The sequence below is a fragment of the Eucalyptus grandis genome, chromosome 5 (assembly GCF_016545825.1).
Source record: "Eucalyptus grandis isolate ANBG69807.140 chromosome 5, ASM1654582v1, whole genome shotgun sequence".
NCBI lineage: Eukaryota > Viridiplantae > Streptophyta > Magnoliopsida > Myrtales > Myrtaceae > Eucalyptus > Eucalyptus grandis.
Genome location: NC_052616.1, coordinates 36110459 through 36128108, shown reverse-complemented (window position 1 = coordinate 36128108; position 17650 = coordinate 36110459). Strand labels below are relative to the sequence as shown.

The following is a 17650-nucleotide window of genomic DNA, read 5'->3' as shown; positions in this document are numbered from 1 at the left end:
ATTTTCTGATAATTATATCTTGTATTGAGAAATTTGTAAACAATTAGGAACTTTACTAGTAAGTACAAATCTATACATACATACTATAAGAGATTGAAATTTAGAGATGATGAATCAAAAAGCTGATGGATATTGGTCAGATGCGGACCACATGGTAAAACTGTACCGCATGTCAAGCCATGTAGCAATCAAAAGATTAAAGTGAAGTGACATTCATCAACCATGCAAATGTGGGCCACGTAACAAAATTAAGCCATGTGTCATGCCATGTGCCAATTAGAGAAGCAAAGTTAATGTCATGTGGTGAGCATCAAAGTGTACCCTTTTTTAATTCTGATTTAGACTACATATAACAGCTTAATGTCAAGACTATATTCTATCACAATGAAAGTTTTCCAAAAATAAATAATATTTTAAATTTCTTCAAAGTCACACAAAGTAAATGAAACCAACTTTGAAAGCAATTATGAAGAAAAAGAATTCACCTGTACAATTCAATATCTAGCTCTAATTTTTGATTAAGAAACTAATGGTATACCACTACTAGATCCCATTATTTGCAAACGCATTACAACATTATTGGCAAAGCTTCTAATAAATATTTCGTTATGTTTGCTTAGAAATGTTGCTCCTTATGAATTGACTTAACTAATTATCAATGCCTTGTTTTACAGCACAGTGCACTAAACCCTTTGACAGAGCTAATTATGTCAATATAGGGTAAATCTTGTTATTCAGGTTTGTACATTGAGTAAGGCTTAGTTATTTGATAACTAACTAGCCTCTTAAGTTTGCTTTCAGTGGAAGATGTTGTGATTAGAATCTCTAATTTACCACATCCAAATCAAGCGCTTGGCCATTCAGTTCTCTACTTCTTGGGTGTTTTCATTTTTATACACAATATCAATGGATTCATTCTTTATATTTTTGTTTACTTTATGCTCATCATACAAATTTTCAGTGAAATAGAAAATATTATGTGTAAACAACCAACACGATTCGAATGAGGTTACATAGTTTACACTAGCACTTTCACATTTTTCACTAGGTAGATTTGATTTGATTTTGAAATATAACTATGTCGATTGTTAGAGACATTGGACTTAAAAGTATTTGAACTTCATCTATATTATTATATAAAGAAAGAAAGAACCATCCATCCGTACTTCTTGTCTTAGCTCTTGTAAAGGGTTTTCCATTTTTTTTGCCCTATCAATTTTTCCATTTTTAAAATTCTTTCTTCTTCAATTATACTCAATTACTTATTTTAGAAATATTATACTCATGGACAAATATGTGAAATTGGTTATTCTATTTTATCTCACATACATTATAATTATGTCTTGATCTTGAATTAGTATATTGAACTCTACCCGAATGAAGGATGTGGACCTTCGTATTGGATGATGCATAGAAGAAAAGTTCAAGTGGGACTTTGACATGGTGTTGCATTCTTCAAATGATAGTCTTGAATTATAATTTTTTTTCTTTGTTGGGATTTATCAATCTAACGTTTGGTCAACCAACAAGGGTTTTTTTCATATCTATCCAAGGTATGAGACTAAGAGTTGAACTCCTTTGATTGCCACTCAGTTGACTTTCCTTCAAGATAAATATGAAGTAGAAAAGAGAATTGGGGAATTTTATGTATAATTCGAAATATTGAAAAGAGTGCATAAAGAGCCTATTTATAGGATTACATAGAGGAAATCAAAGGAAATCAAATCATATATACATATTCAAAATAGATATAGAAAATTAGAGAAAATATCACAAATATGTCCAAAAGATATTTAATAACCTAATATTGCTAACACTTCAAAATGCTGCTTAAGAGGAACCAAAAAGGAATACTCTAAAGAAAGTCCTAGGTGGGTCTCAGAGGTACAAAATAAAGTGGCTTTTATTTTCAGTCTTCCTTCAACTACAACCACACAAAAGAGAAACAACGGGGAAGCTCTTCTTTAGCTCGGCATAGGAGCGGGAACACACGATGATATATATGCAACATAGTTTTACATCCAAACTTATTTTTTTCTTTGTGAGCATTGTGGGTTTAGGTGTGTCTAGAACTGGGAAACACTTGAGTGTGTAAATGATTGTGACTCTAAAATTCTTTGATTGGAATTTTAGTGCTGGCTATCTCCATGGAATAGGTCCCAAGCCACATAAATATTTCATTTTTTATTTCTCTTTTATTTTCTAGTAATATTGTGTTGATTTAATTTCAAGATTCGTTAGATTCTGCATTATTTTGCCATAGTGGGTATCGGAGCTACCGTTATAATTTTCTGGATTTGATTTGAGATTTTTCCTTGTTTGATCATTGTTTAGAAAATCTGTTATTGCAATTATGTGTAAACAATAGTAGAAATTTTGAGAAGTTTAACGGGAGGAATAACTTTGGGTTGTGGAGCATTATGATGCATGCGTTAATAAAAACCCAAGATTTGGCTGAGGCGTTAGGTGGCAAGGCTAAGTTGCCAGAAACAATGAAAGATGCTGATAAAGATGAGGTCGTTGAGAGAGGAAGGAGTATAATCTTATCGAATATGTCAAATGAGGCATTAATGATGGTGCCCGAAGAGAAGGATGCTCTAGCGTTGTGGGCAAAACTTTAATCACGATGTGCAAAGAAAGGTTTGAATATCGCTTATACATGTTGAAGAGGATGTTTCAAGTTTGTTATACTAAAGATTCTTCCATCAAATCCCATTTAGATGTGCTTGACAAACTCATAATGGACTTGAAAAACGTTGAAGAGACCCTAGATGATGAAAAATAAGGCATGCTATTGTTGGCTTCTCTACTAGAGTCATGGATATGTTTCACTAATTCACTATTATAGGGCATATTGCATTTACCTCATGAGAGGTACGATTTGTTGTGTTCTCTAAAGAGTGGTAGACAAAGTTGCAAGATGAGGATCTAGCACAAGAGGTGGCGTGAGGACTTATGATTTGAGGTAGGGATCAACATCGAAATCCTAGAGTAGAGGTAAAAATAGATTGAAGTCTCACCATAGAAAGTCGATTATGTGATATACTTTGAATATCACGAGGAGGGGCACATTATGATAGATTGCTTGAAGCTAAAAAATAGAGATAATAGGCAAAATATCACAGGTAGTGAAGTTTTGCGAACGTTGCCGAGGAAAGCATCAATAGTGCAAAGGTTGTCTTGAGTGTGACTATTGGCTCATCAAGAGATGCATAGTGCTAGAATTTAGGATGTTCTTATCATATTATTTTTCATGGGAAATGGTTTACAACTTTCTAAACTACACATGGTGATAAAGTTCCAATGGGATCAAGAAAATGACAATTCAGATTTCTTGAGTGTGATTGTTGACTAAAACCATAAGTAGTGCAATTTTACGGAAGTTGCCGAGGAAAGCACCAATGGTGCAAAGGTTGTCTTGAATGTGCTATTGACTCGTCAAGAGATGCATAGTGCTAGAATTTAGGGTATTCTTATCATATGATTTTTCATGGAAATGGTTTATAACTTTCTAGACTGCACATGGTGATAAAGTTCCAATGAGGAATAACATAGCCTAAAAGATTATCTAGACAATGACAATTTAGATTTGGATGCACAATGAAGTATTGCACATATTGATAGACGTGAGGCATGTACCAAACCTAAAGAATAACCATATTTCTCTTGTAACACTCGATAACATCAGGTTTAAGTGTACTATTGAAGTAAGAGTACTGAAAATCTCTTGAAGTGCCACCACAGTGATGAAGGGAAGATAGTGAATTTTACTGGGAGAGACCATGACTAGAGCTCCTATAGTTTCATTAGATGAGTCATTCTCAAACTTGACTAAGATATGGCATATGCCATTAGGGCATAAGAATGAGACTAGTATTAAGTGAGAGTAGGTTGCTCAAAGATGAGAAGACAGAGAAACTTGACTTATGTGAGCAATACATCTTTAGGAAGTAGAGCGGAGTTATATTCACTAATATTATGCATTTGACCAAGTAACTGATTTGTTATATTCATTTATAAGTCTGGGCCCATCTCTGATTTATGCTAATATTCATAGATGATTATATGAAAAAAAAAGGTATGGATTTCTAAAGCACAAATCTAAGGTGTTCAAACAAGTCAAGAAATTTAAGGCACATATTGAGAAGCACTCAATAAACAAATTAAGTGCCTTAGGATCAATAACAACATGGAGTTTTGTAGTAAAGATTTTATCAATTTTTGGAAGGGAGAAGGGGTTGCAGGATACAACATAATGCCTTGGACACCAAAACAGAATGGTGTCACACGATGAAAAAAATAGAACTTTGATTGAATGAGCTTGGTGTATTCTTTCGGATATAAGACTGGGCAAGGAATTTTAGGCTAAAGTAGTGAACATAGATTGCTACTTGGTTAATTGATCTCCATCATGTGTCATTGAGTGAAAGCTCATGAGGAAGTATGGTTGAGTCCTATTGACTACTCTAGACTACAAGTATTCGGATGTCTTGCATATACTCATGAAAATGATGTTAAGCTTGAGCAAGGGCAAAGAAATGCATATTTCTAGGTTATGTTCATGGGTCAAAGGCTACTAGCTATAGTGTAATTGTCTCGAATCACTTGGTTTTCTAGTTGGTAGAGATGTGACATTAGATGCAATTGCTATACTTCAATGGTGGACTCTTCAAACACTAGTAGAACAAATGAGTCATGGTGTCAATTGTGAAATGGATTTTTAAGTGGAGACTTTAGACAACTCAGAGGTAATAGAGGCCGATATTATAGTTCCTAAAGTTGATGATATTGAATAACTAGTAAAGTTGCAACACAATATAGCCACAAGCAATAAAGAAGGCAAATCAAACTACCAATATATTATGGTCATACAAATATTGCTCATGCATGGACTATTGGTGATAAGGTGGAGACAAATGTACATTCATTTCATTATGAGGCAATGGCTAGTGCTAAGCCATCATAGTGACTAGCGACTATGAGCAAAAAGATGGGGTCACCTTATCGAAATCAAACATAGGATCTAGTCAAAGTACCAAAAAGCTGGAAGATAGTTAGATGTAACTAGGTCTAAAAATAGAATAAGGGTATTCCTAGTGTAGGGTTAAAGAGGTATAGGACGAGACTTGCTGTGAAGGAGCATACTCAATCGAAGGACATTTACTACAATAAGATGTTCTCTCATAAGATAAGGCATACTTCTATTCAATTATTACTTGCCTTAGTTGTTAAATGAGATCTCAAGCTAGAGCAGCTAAATGTAAAAACAATGTTGCTTCACAGTGCAACTTAAGGGATATACTATTTCAATAAAGAAATTTTTGCATGGCCTGAAACATTCTCCTAGGTGGTTGTATAAATGTTTTGATGCTTTCATGAATAGTTGGATAGTTCAAATTTCAGTTGGATGGCTATGTTGACTTTAAGAATTTGGAGGATGGGTATTTGATTTAGCTGTTATTATATGTTGATAACATGTTGGCAACAATTAAGGATATGTTTGATATTCACATGCTAAAGTGCCACAATACTGAGTTTGAAATGAAAAATTTTAAGTATTGCAAAGAACATATTAGGTATTAGATATTGTGTGATAGGGCTACAAGAGTTTTGGCATCTATATAAAAAGAAATATATTGAGAAGATTGTGGCATGTGATTGGTGAAATCTGTGAGTATACCTTTAGCTAAGCACTTTAAACTCATCATAGACTAAGGAAGAGGAACATATGCCCCGTGTTCCTTATTCTGATGTAGTGGGTATCATTATGTATATCATGGCATGTACAATCGGAATCTATGAAATGGATAGTCATATGCTTGAAGGGGACAACAAATATTGGTATAGTGTATCAAATGGACGATAATGGTAAAGAGACCACAGGTCATGTAAATTCAAATCATGCTAGTGACTTGAATGAGTGCAGTTCCTTGGCGAACAATGTGACTAGACAAGCAAGTGGTGCAGTGAGTTGGAAGGCATACTTACAAGACCAAAATACCTTGTCTTTGATTGAGGCAAAGTACATGACATTGTCTTTTACAACGAATGAGATTATATGGCTAAGAGGTATGCTCTCAGACTTTGAGGTTGGAGTAGCAAAACATTGCTATACATTAGGATAACCAGGGTACAAAATATCTAGCTTGTAATCTAATTTATCATGAGTGAATGAAGTACAACGACATTAAGTACCATTTTCATTTGAGATGTTGTGGCGAAATATATGGCTGATGTGAAGAAGATCACAACAATGAAGAACCCATTAGACATAATGCCAGAGCTCAAGCTCAATTAGCGTTTGTAGAGAATAAGTACCTATTAAGGCATTGAGAGAGCTACTATGGTGGATGAATAGTTGGACTTGGCTACAAACATTAGGGTAGAGAGTTATTAAATTATATCTTAAGTTTGAGCCTTTATACTGGAGCCAACCCTATTAGAGGAAGTAGATCTATTCAGAATGGATGCGGTATAAAAAGAAAGTCTTAGTTGGACTTTGATTTGGTGTTTCCTTCTTCAGATAATGATCTTGGATAATTGACATTGACATATCTTGGATAAAATATTTTTTTTCAAATATAGGAATCCAAGATTTGGTCAATTGACAACAATTCTTGTTGAGAGAACATCCTTATGGTATTTTGGAGATTCCAAAACTATCCTTGGTTTACTACTTCTATGATAAGTGAAGACATTCATCTTAATAACGTGATGATGATTTAAGAAAAATTGTGATAATTGTGTTGGTCTTTGTGAGTTCAATGAAGATTGATTACAAGCATGAGGATCATGCCAGGAGGAGAACAAGTCAAATAAGACAAGGTGTTCATGAGGAATTTGAGATAACATGATCGATCTGTCACCAATGTAAAGTGTTTGGAAGATGACATACTTAGGACGATTATTGGATAATCGATCGCAAGTCGTTCCATACAATTTGAGCATGGGCAACACCAATGAACTAGTGATAAGGGTGCATATAGTGATAAGGTGATAAGAAGCAATGTATTGGGTAGTAGTCTTGAAAGGTGCTGCTCAATAAGTGCATTTGTGGATGACCATTATATGGGTAGAATATAGCCATTAACAGGCTAAGAGTTCTCAGCCAGAGAACTAAAAATGAGTTAGAGCACCAATGACTATTTTGGTCAAATAGCCAGAGGTATAAATAATTTAACAATGCTTGCAGACTCTATCTTGGAAAACCTTGCAATCATCCAAAGGAAAGGATAGTATCGGCGATGCAGATCTCAGCGACAAATCCATTCAATTCCCAATATCTCTTACATCCTCAAAAGCATTTCCAAGGGATGGATTGAAGATGTCTAATAAAAAGGATTAAAGTGGCTAAAAAGGGTTGGATGTAGAGAAAGCTTGTTTTATTATATCATCTCTCTGTTCTAATCAAACCGTGCTACTATCCATCTATAATTCTCTTTGTAGTGTTCTTGTTGCTTTGTAATAGGTGACAAGAGGACGTGTACAAGAGTGATAGCGTTATTTGCGTTCTAATAATGTGATATATCTTATAATAGAGCAATACATACTGATTATAACTTCTCTTAAGATAACTAGTGAATTGCAACCCATGTTAAGGCTATTATGTAGAAAAGTGGACAAATCACTATTTATTATTGTCTGTAAACTTGGGGATAAAATCAAATCACTATTTATTATTGTCTGCTATTTTTTATATATTCATTATTGCATATAATTGTTTAATAGTAACACCAGCTTAGTTGATTCTTTCAAATTTGTTTTTGGTACTATCAAAGTACATCCTATTATCTTTTACCAGATACATTGTTTCAGTTTTCAATTAATCTAGTCAGCCCCTCTAAATTTTATTGTTAGTCCCAATAATTTTTAGTGGAATTTTTGGTATTTAAATATTAATTTTCGGGATTAAATTAAATAATTATTTATTTTCCGAAAATTCAATTGGGATGGCCTGGACCGGAATTTTATGCTGGTGACTATGGTGAAGTCCGTTGATTTAATTGGGCTTTATTTTGAGCTAAATGGAATTTTTAATATTTATTAATTAATTTTCGAAATTAATTAATTAATTATTTATTTTCTCGGAAAATTAAGATTTAGATGGCCGACAACTGAAATCTTGTGCCGATCATCATGGTGCAGTTCGTTTATTTAATTGAGCCGCAATTTGTTTGGATCTGATTTAATTATGAATTTTTAGGAGTTATTCATATTGAGTTGATTGTTAATTATTTGATTGAGAAATCGTTGGACATTGGTTGTTAGTATCGAAAGTAAGTTGGTAATCACCTGAAAGAAAATACGTGGGCTCGGTGAATCGGAATATCACCTGGAGAATCCAGGTGAGTTCAATGGTTGAGTATGTCATTTTGGCGAAGAGGTCGCCTAAGAGAATGCACGTGGCTCCTGAGACTCGCAAGTCCTCCTGGAGAATGCACGTGACTCGGTGATAGAGTTTGGCATCTAAAAGGGCACGTGGCTCGGTGAATTGATGCATCACTTTGGTGAGATAGCACCTAAGAGAAGGCACGTGGGCTTGGGCATCGTAAAAAGGACACGTGACTCGGTGATCTGATGCGTCACCTTGGCGAATGAGTGCCTTAGAGAATGCACGTGGGTCTAGTATTCAGAAATAGCATCTAAAATGGCACGTGGCTCAGTGACTTGATGTACCACCTTGGCGAAGAGGTCGCCTTAGAGAATGCACGTGGGCCCAAGGTTCGAGGCACGTGGCTCGGAGACTTGGAATGTCGTCCTTGAGAATACACGTGACCTAGCTTTTAGATACTCCTCAGTGGAGAATGATTTGTGTGACAAGTAATCAACTGGTTTGATTTGTTTGGAGTAAATGGGTGCCTATTGTGAATTGTTCTGACTTGCAGGTGGGATCTGAGGCCAAAGTAAGTCATCTGCTTTGTGCGTATTTAGGCAGCCTATAGTATAATGGTTTATTAATCGAGCTTTAGTGGGGTAGAACTCGCTGAGACATAGTCTCATCCCAGTTTGGGGAAAACATGTTAGGACCCCGATGAGGAGCTGAGGCGGAGGAGTCTGAGAAGGAAAACTCGGAGGTGAAACCTGAGGAGAAGGATTTTTGGAAGAAGAAGATAATATCAAGATGGGTCTTGAATATGACCCTGATGGATTGAGATTCTATCTTCTTTTGAGATCTCCATTTTGATGTGAATAGAGATAGAGTAAAAAGTTGTGAAGTACTCTGGTTTGTGTTTTGTATAAAAGTTTGGTTATAAATTTCAAAATGAAAAATATGGCCCTACTTTTCTATCACATCGTATTTATTGTCTGGGGATTATAACTGCTTCTGCATGTGCTTAATAAAAAAAAAGGGTCGGCGATACATAGTCCTAGGATATAGTATTATAAAATCGACCAAGTTAGAAGGATGTGTGCGTGCCCGAGGATCGGCGTGATATATCCAATTTTTGACGAAGACCAAGAGTTGAACTCCTTTGAATGCCTCATAGTGGACTTTCCTTTAAAAAGCCGCACAAGGGGAAACAAAAGAGGACACTCTGAAGAAAGCCGAAGGTTGGTTGGAGAAAGAAAATAAAATGGGGGTTTTATTTATTTATTTTTTTGTCTCCCTTCATCTGCAACCGCACAAAAGAGAAACAAGCAGGAAGCTCTTGTTTAGTCATGCACTGGAGTAGGAGCGCACAATGATATTTTGTACAATGAGTTTTCCATCTGAACTAATTTGTTTCTTCATTATGGGTTGTGTGTATGAGTAATTGTAATGTGACATCTCAGATTTCCAATCTTGTTTTCTATTGACTAAATCGGGCATTTTATTGACGCGCATATAGGGCTGTTTTCAGAGCTGATCACTCTCGAGATAACTAGACTATCTGGAGAAATCAGTAGGGAATTTTAAGGCAATAGATTTGAGAATTCGACCAAGAATCGGCTTCTCGACTGTGCTCATCTTTAGAGGCCATTACAACACAGTATAAAATCGATTTGAGATCAAAGATAGGTCGGTTCGACTGAGAGGTGTGGCTAATCGTGGGTGACACTACTAAATTTAGAAAATCGGCCGGCACTAGACCAATTTTCTTATTGTTTTAGTACCCTGTGTCCGTATTTGAATTATGGAGATTTCCAGGACAACCGAGAGTCGCCAATGAGTCGAGTAGGTTCATTGTGACTTGAAGAAAATCAACCATGGGTCATTTGAATTGAAAAATTTATGGAAGTTACCTGATAGACTAGGTCGCGCTAAAAACATGCCAAATGGAAATTAATCATGAAATTGAGTTCGATTTCAGAAATTGAAGTTTATGTCACGTCACAATAAATTCTAGGAGTATCGACTCAATCTCAGAAGATTTTTCTAAAACCCGAGACTTTTTGGGAAAAAGACGGCATATGACCGTTTTTGTTTAGAAAGAGGCCGGGATTGTTTTTGATCGTGCAATTGGGATGCAAGATGGTTCAATTGATGAGGAAATATACTAATTTGAGTATTGACTTGATAACGGAATTTATTGAGGCCGGTTGGGATTGAATTATGAGAGTTTAAGTATCCAATTGAAGTCATTCCCTTGCAAATTCGTATGCCCCCCATTGCCTAGCCTTTTGGACCACTTTAAGAGTCCAAAGATGAGGCATTGGTGGCTCATTGAGAGCCAATGATCCACACTTTGCCAAGAATGGTCAAGGAGACCATGGGATGGAAGATAAGCAAGTGGTAAGACCCTTGTTCCCCTCTCTCTCTCCCTCTAGCAAGCTGGCCATCACCTTGCTTCCCCCTCACCATTTTCGACCAACAGCAACAAGAGAGGAGACAACCGGAGCAGCCAACTGAAGCCCTTGCCCCCGCACGCTTGTTGCCGTCCACGCACACACGCCACCACCTGCGTCGCCGCTAGTGTACGTTCGCCCAGTAGCCCTGTCACACCATCTCAACCACTGTCCAATAGCTTGTGGAGCTTAGCCAGAGCCCGTGCTCCGTCATTTCGTTGTCGATAAGCCCCGCCGATGCCCAATTTGCCCTTTTTCCCCTTTCCCGATCAATTTCCACTCTAAATCGGCTTTGTTCTCTTCTGTTTTAGCAATAACATAATAGAATATTAGTGGGTTTCCAGCCACCATCTAGGCCTGTTTTGAAGGTGTTCCGGTCTTGAAACCTAGGCCTGCTTTGGAAAAAGTCGGCCCCCGTCGCATCCCCATCGAATTGAACCGAGCGGTTCGATTAACAAGTGAGTTTAATTCACTAATCCTCACTTAGTATGCTAATGACGTTTAGGGGTTGATTAGATTTAATTAAGTGTGATTAGGTGGATAGATTAGATTAGAGTAATTAAATTAGATATTTGCCGATGCATCTTAGGTGGTTAGATATAGCAATTAGCGAGTAAATAGGCTCTAGTATTTATTGAACGAACCTTGGAAATTTTCTAGGCTCGTCTTGGCTTCCAATTAGGCTAAAACAGGCCTAAGTTGGATTTATTGTATTTATTTAATAATTTCCGTAATTATTTAATTACTTATTTATTTTCTAGAAATTAGACCGGGATGGTCAATGATCGGAATTTTATGCTGGTTATCGTGATGCAATATGTTTATTTATTTGATCGCCAATTCATGCTGTATTGATTTAAATGTGATTTAGGATTTTATTCCTAAATTAATTCATTTTGGTAATTAATTGGAAAATTACCGGGTGTCGGTTGACAACGCCAAAAATATTTTGATTGACTAAAGAAAATGGTGGGATTTGTGGAAAGGAAATTATAGTATTTTGGCTAAGGCCAATCATGTACCCACACCTACTATTTTATCGAGTATGATAAAAGGTGAGAAAGAATGCTGTATTATGTGGCTCAGTGATCGAGTACATCACCTTGGAGAATGCACGTGATTCATTGATTTGATACATCACTTCGGAGAATGCACGTTGCTCGGTGATCAAGTACATCACCTTAGAGAATGCACGTGACTCGGTGATTGGGTATATCATCTTAGAGAATGCATGTGGCTCGGTGATTGAGTATGTCATCTTAGAGAATGCACGTGACTTGGTGACTAGATATATCATCTTGGAGAATACATAGTACGGATTAAAATGACCGCGAAATGGTTTGATTGACATATAATCGACTAAGTCGATTGATCAATAATTCGATCTAATTGGGTGAATTGATGTGGTTTGTATATATTTGAAATATACTGACTTGCAGGAAGGAAACAGAGGCTAAGGTATGTCCTCCGATTCGTGTTTTGCATAGGCAGCCCTTATGGCATATTGGCCTTCTAATCGAGTCTTAGAGGGTAGAATTTTTTTAGACGTTATCTCACCTCATTGTGGGATAAAATTTCAGGCCCCTAGGTGGCAGCACCTCTACCTCCTCGTCCTCCTATGCATTTTGGCATCCCCGAGGAAATCACCGAAGTAGGGTATCACTTCTCGATACACCCTCACCCGAAAGGACTAGAGTACATTTTGGTAGAGTCCAAAGTCTGGGTTGACGTGGGTAAAGACGACCTAGTGCCCCATGAGTATTGATCATGGTATCATCACTATTATGATGGGCGAAGAGAGGGTCCCATCTCGGAAGGTGACGTACCATTGTATGTTTCAGAGGCAGCGTTTGGGATGGGGACGGTAGACCCTAAGGATGGGTCGGTAATGGATGCCAAGAACCCTAAGCTCAAGGACGTCTCTCATTCTCTAGTGAATTCAGCCAAGGGCGCTAACTGGAGCGAAGAGGAAGGGGAAATTGTTGAGCAAGAGGAGGAACCTGAGGAGGAGGAACTGGGGGAAGATCAGAGATGCAAGACCTTGATGAGGAGCCTGAGGAAGAGGAAGAAGAAGAAGAAGAAGAATACCCTAAAGAAGAGGAGTCTGAGAAGGATCCAGAGGAGGATCCAGAGTATGACCTGAATGAGAACTGAGACCCCCATCCTATTTTGCAAACCTTAAGTCGTGAAACTATGTGTAATAGATTAGACTTCTATGAATAGTATTGTAATATATACTATGAGGTTTGCTTTGTATAAAAGTGTGGTTATGGTTTTTCAGTTATGAAAAATATGACCTTATTTTTCTATCCCATTGTTTTATAGTTTGGGGATTGTTTAATTGCTTCCGCATGCATATTAAAATGAATGGGTCGGCGATTCATCCTAGGACGTTGCTATTTAATCGACCATGCAGGGATGGGCGCGTGCCCGAAGATCGGGGTGTGACATGTAACTCTATAATTCTCCGATTAATTATTGAACTATTTGCCGTTAGATATCCCATTGAAGTGGGTATTGATACTAAACCAAACTAAGTAAATCTCGTGTTCTTTATTGTTTCTTGTTTATATCACTAGTAATTTCACATTGATTTAGTTGCAAGGTCAAATAGCTTCCGCATTATCTTACGACAATATTTCAATACTAAAATTTCAATTTTCTTATGCTGTGATAACCTTCAAAAAAAAGTTTAAATTTCTAAATATCTTTTTCTTATGATTTAATGACCTTCATTGAAAAAATTCAAATCTTGAATTATATTTCCTCCCACATACTTTTATACAATTTCCTAGTTTTGCATATTTATATCCAATAAAATTGTTTATGCGTTATTTTTCAAAGGCCAACTTTGCTGCATAAAAGAATATTTCTAAAGCAAGTGATTAGTGTCATTTTTGAACGAAAAAAAGAGAAGTTCTTTCTAAAACATAGGAACAACACTTTCTTTGTGTATTAGTACATATAATACATATATACATATACAAACGGAGTGATGATAAAAAAGTTCAAGTAGGTAAATGCTCACCTGAAATTGTTTTGGCAATCCAGTAATATTGCTTTTGCTCATTTTAAGTCCCACTAATTTCTTTGGACCAGGGGAAAATTCAGGAAACCAAGAAGCACCTCCAACCCATTCAAACCATCTTAGCTCATTAGGAAGACATATAGGACCTTGAAAGTATTATGCACATTGTGCATGATGAGTAGTCTCAACCTACTCGCTTTTGTAAAAACATTAGGGCTGATATATACCTCTTTGTGCTCTGGTGGCTCCAATACTATTGCTTTTACTACACAATCTCCCTGTATATACAAGACCAGACTATTTAAATAATGCGTATTTAGTAATTAGAGTCAAAGATAAGGAACACAATTTTGATTGTATTTGCAAGTCTTACCATGTCATGGGACAAAACGTCAAGAACATCATCATACATCCATAGCCTGCTACGTCTCTTGGGATCATCATGACATTCTTGGTTCACAATATCCATGCCCATCAATTGAATCAAGCCATGGACTTCTACAGTTCTATGCTCAATACTTATCAAGGACCTCTCAATGAGAATTTCTAATCCTATATCTATCTCGAAATCGCAACTGTCAATAACTTTCTTTATGTAGTCACTATCACACCCCTTAAAGAAGCAAGCAATGTGGAGAAAAATCTCTTTCTCATTATCCTCTAGTCCATCATAACTTATTTTGAGCACATTATTAATGGTTTTGTTAGGATTCCTAGAAAGTTTCTTTAGTGTACTTTTCCATTCATGTTCTCTTCTACCACATAAGAAGGAACCTAGCACCTCAATCGCTAAAGGAAGGCCTCCGGCATGATTCAAAACACTATCCACTAGATCTGCCTTGATTTTTAGTTTTTGGTGTGTCCCAAAAGCATGCTTACTTAGTAGCTCTCTAGCTTCACTATCCTCCAATGTTTTAACTTCATACACATGATCTTGATCTACCCCGTGACAAGTTAACAAGTGTTTATCTCTTGTGGTAATCATGATCCTACTTCCAATACCAAACCACTTGCCTTCTCCTGCTAAAGCATTTAATTGACGCAAGTCATCCACATCATCAAGGATAAGGAGAACTTTTTTGCGACAAAGTCTATCCCGTACTAGATGAGTACCGGCATCAACATTGGACACTACTAATCTTTGTTTTTGTGATAATATCTCAGATAGTAATTTTTCTTGCAAAGCAACTAAATCCCTGCAATTTTTTGAAGTTTCTCGAACATTTGCCAAAAAAGTTGAACCTTCAAATTGTCTGAAAATGTCATTATAAATGGCTTTAGCTAAGCTTGTCTTCCCTATGCCTGCCCTTCCCCATAATCCCATCATAAGAACACCATCATCAGACTCGAGGTTTAACATAGATTTTAGCTTAACCACTTTGGAATCAATCCCAACTGGACACTTAGCAACATGCAAAGGTGTTCGGTCTAAAAGAGTGGAGATCTCCTTCACGATTCTTTCTATAAGCTCTGACTCATCTCTGATAAAAACAGAAAAAAAGAAGTTGTAGGATCAATTTTAGCAATTTGAATAAGCAAATATCGAGCAATTACCAGCCAAAAATGACAAAGCAGTGCATCACATTTTCTGATGATCACAACCATAACAATATGTATTCCCAACAAGTTAAAACAAGTTAAGGCTTCAACATTTAGTCATCCAAATAATTCATGTTCTTTTGATAAATACATGACGATGTACTTATTTTTCTTTATGATGGATACATGTTTCATATATGCACACTTAATCAAAAAGAGCTATCTAAAACTTTTAACGTTGGTCTAGATTTTCAATTCAAAAACTCTTAAATACCCTGAAGCACGATGTCATTGCCCACCATGGCCTGTACACATTAATAATCCTTTATCAGATGTTGCGAACTTTCTTATTCCTTCCAAAGAAATGGGATAAGTGCAATAAAACTACTTAACATTTTGTCCATTGGTCAATCTAGTTTCAATTCAAATGAGTCAGTAAATTTTTCAGCCGATGACATCCTAGTATCAATTTCTTATAACTGGAAAAAGCAACTTGTCAATTCTATGGTTAGCCATATGTGTTTTTTCGAAATTAAAAGGCCACTGGTAGCGAGTTTCAAACTCGGTTGACCAAAATCGAAAATTTGTAGAGCTCAATTGACAAAAATGAAACTTGAAGAACTCAAATAGCCCATACACAAATCGTTTAGAACTTTTGTTATACTTTGGAGAGGGCAACAAGTATCCAAAAGAAAGAGCTATAGAACTTACCCAAATGAAACGCCTCATCAAAACCATAGGAGGAATTCAATTGTTCCACGCCCAAAAATAGGTTTTTTACCAGTGCCGGTGACTTTCAATAAGTGCAGGTAAGTGTCAAAAACTGTTGGTGAGCAATAGATATGGACATTTTCCTTTCACGTAAGTTGTTAGTAACTTACCAACATTTATATGAAATTACAATATTAATTTATAGTTTGCAAGTTAGCAATCGTTATACTAACTTATCAAAGTTGATTAGCATAACATACTCGTTCAAATATTCTAAATTTTATATCAAATTACCAGCTTAAATTATAGTGACTTACTAACTTTTGTCTTAGTAAAAAAAAATCACCTACTAGTTTTGGGTTACCAACATCATTTTAGCTACTTACAAATAAATACTTTTTTTTTTAATTTCAACTTTTGTAGTGGGTCATAAATTCTCATTTGAATTATTTACCGACTCTTTGTAGGAAATGCCAGCCTCAATTAAAGTCACTTACCAACTTTTCTGATTAAGTTGATAACTAGTTTTTTATTGTCAACTCTCATTCAGCTACTTGCCAAGTTTATTTTTTCTTTTTAATTACCTATATTATTATCATTTGCCCAATTTTATTTATCTTTATAACTATGTCTTAGATTTACCAAATCTTATATGAAACTACTTTTTATGCAAGTGAATTATGACTTTTATCTAATTAAGTAATCAATGAATTCTGGATTACCAACTCTTATGGAGTTAGTTGCCAACGTGTATTTCAACATTTGTTTTTTGCGAACGGAACTAGAATCGTCCAAGCCAAAGAAATGAATTGATTCAACATGGATCGATTCCATAGAGATGATAACACTTGGTACTTGAGCAAGAACTTAAGAATTTTCGAGAATCATAAAAGGAAGCATCTTCACACGTGTGTGTAGATTTTTTTTTTTTTTAAACAATCTTTATATTTACAAGTAAAGATTAGCTTCTTACGTAAAAGATGGACTCCACTCTACTTACCCATCATTAAAATGCCACCTCGACAAGCTACCGGCATCAAAAGAGCTTTCTTCCATCGCTTCACCTTTTCTGAATCCTTCCCGAATTTGGACTCATGCTTGGCTAGAGCTTTCCCATAACTCTTGTTGCCTCGTCTCACTTCTCTTGGGTCTCATTTATAAAACACCGTAGCACGGTGAGGTCCTTTTGCTTCTTGCACTCCATAATCTTCATCACCTCTTCCAAGCACCACTGTGAGGAAGCGTAGTCCTTAGAGAAAACAATGATTGCGACGCATGATTCCTCAATGGCCTTCATGAGCGCCGGCAATGTTTGGTCTCCCTTCCTCAGTTCCTCGCTATCAATGAAAGTGTATATTCCGTTATGGTATAAAGCTTTGTAGAGATGACCAAGGAAGGTGTTACGCAGGTCGGTGCCTCTAAAACTTAAGAAGACCTCATAAATTACTTTTGGGTTTTGATGAAGAAGCCATTGGATGATCAAGATTAGCAATCGGAAATGCCTTTCATCTGTTTAGTCTTCACTTTTCTTTCTCTTATATGGAAAATGAAGCATTGGCAAAACGTGACCACGAAGTTTCTTGATATGAAAGGTTGACATTGATT

The 17650-nt window shown here is 36.2% G+C and overlaps 1 protein-coding gene across 1 annotated transcript; it reads right to left on the bottom strand.

Moving 5' to 3' along the window:
* Positions 1 to 13914: 13914 nt before the first annotated feature.
* On the bottom strand, positions 13915 to 17342 carry LOC104444955 (TMV resistance protein N). Its single transcript, XM_039313651.1, has 3 exons — positions 17212 to 17342; positions 14169 to 15276; positions 13915 to 14073 (listed from the first exon to the last, which is right to left on the bottom strand). The coding sequence occupies exons 1-3, from the start codon at positions 17340 to 17342 to the stop codon at positions 13915 to 13917; spliced, it is 1398 nt and encodes a 465-aa protein (XP_039169585.1).
* Between the last annotated feature and the right edge of the window lie 308 nt (positions 17343 to 17650).

Excerpts from the sequence above, each read along its gene's own strand:
- LOC104444955 (XM_039313651.1), bottom strand. The coding sequence starts at position 17,342 with ATGAAGGCCATTGAGGAATCATGCGTCGCAATCATTGTTTTCTCTAAG. Across the intron at positions 15,277-17,211 it reads AAGGACCTCACCGTGCTACG|AGATGAGTCAGAGCTTATAG; the intron begins GTGTTTTATAAA and ends TGTTTTTATCAG. Across the intron at positions 14,074-14,168 it reads ACGTTTTGTCCCATGACATG|GGAGATTGTGTAGTAAAAGC; the intron begins GTAAGACTTGCA and ends TTGTATATACAG.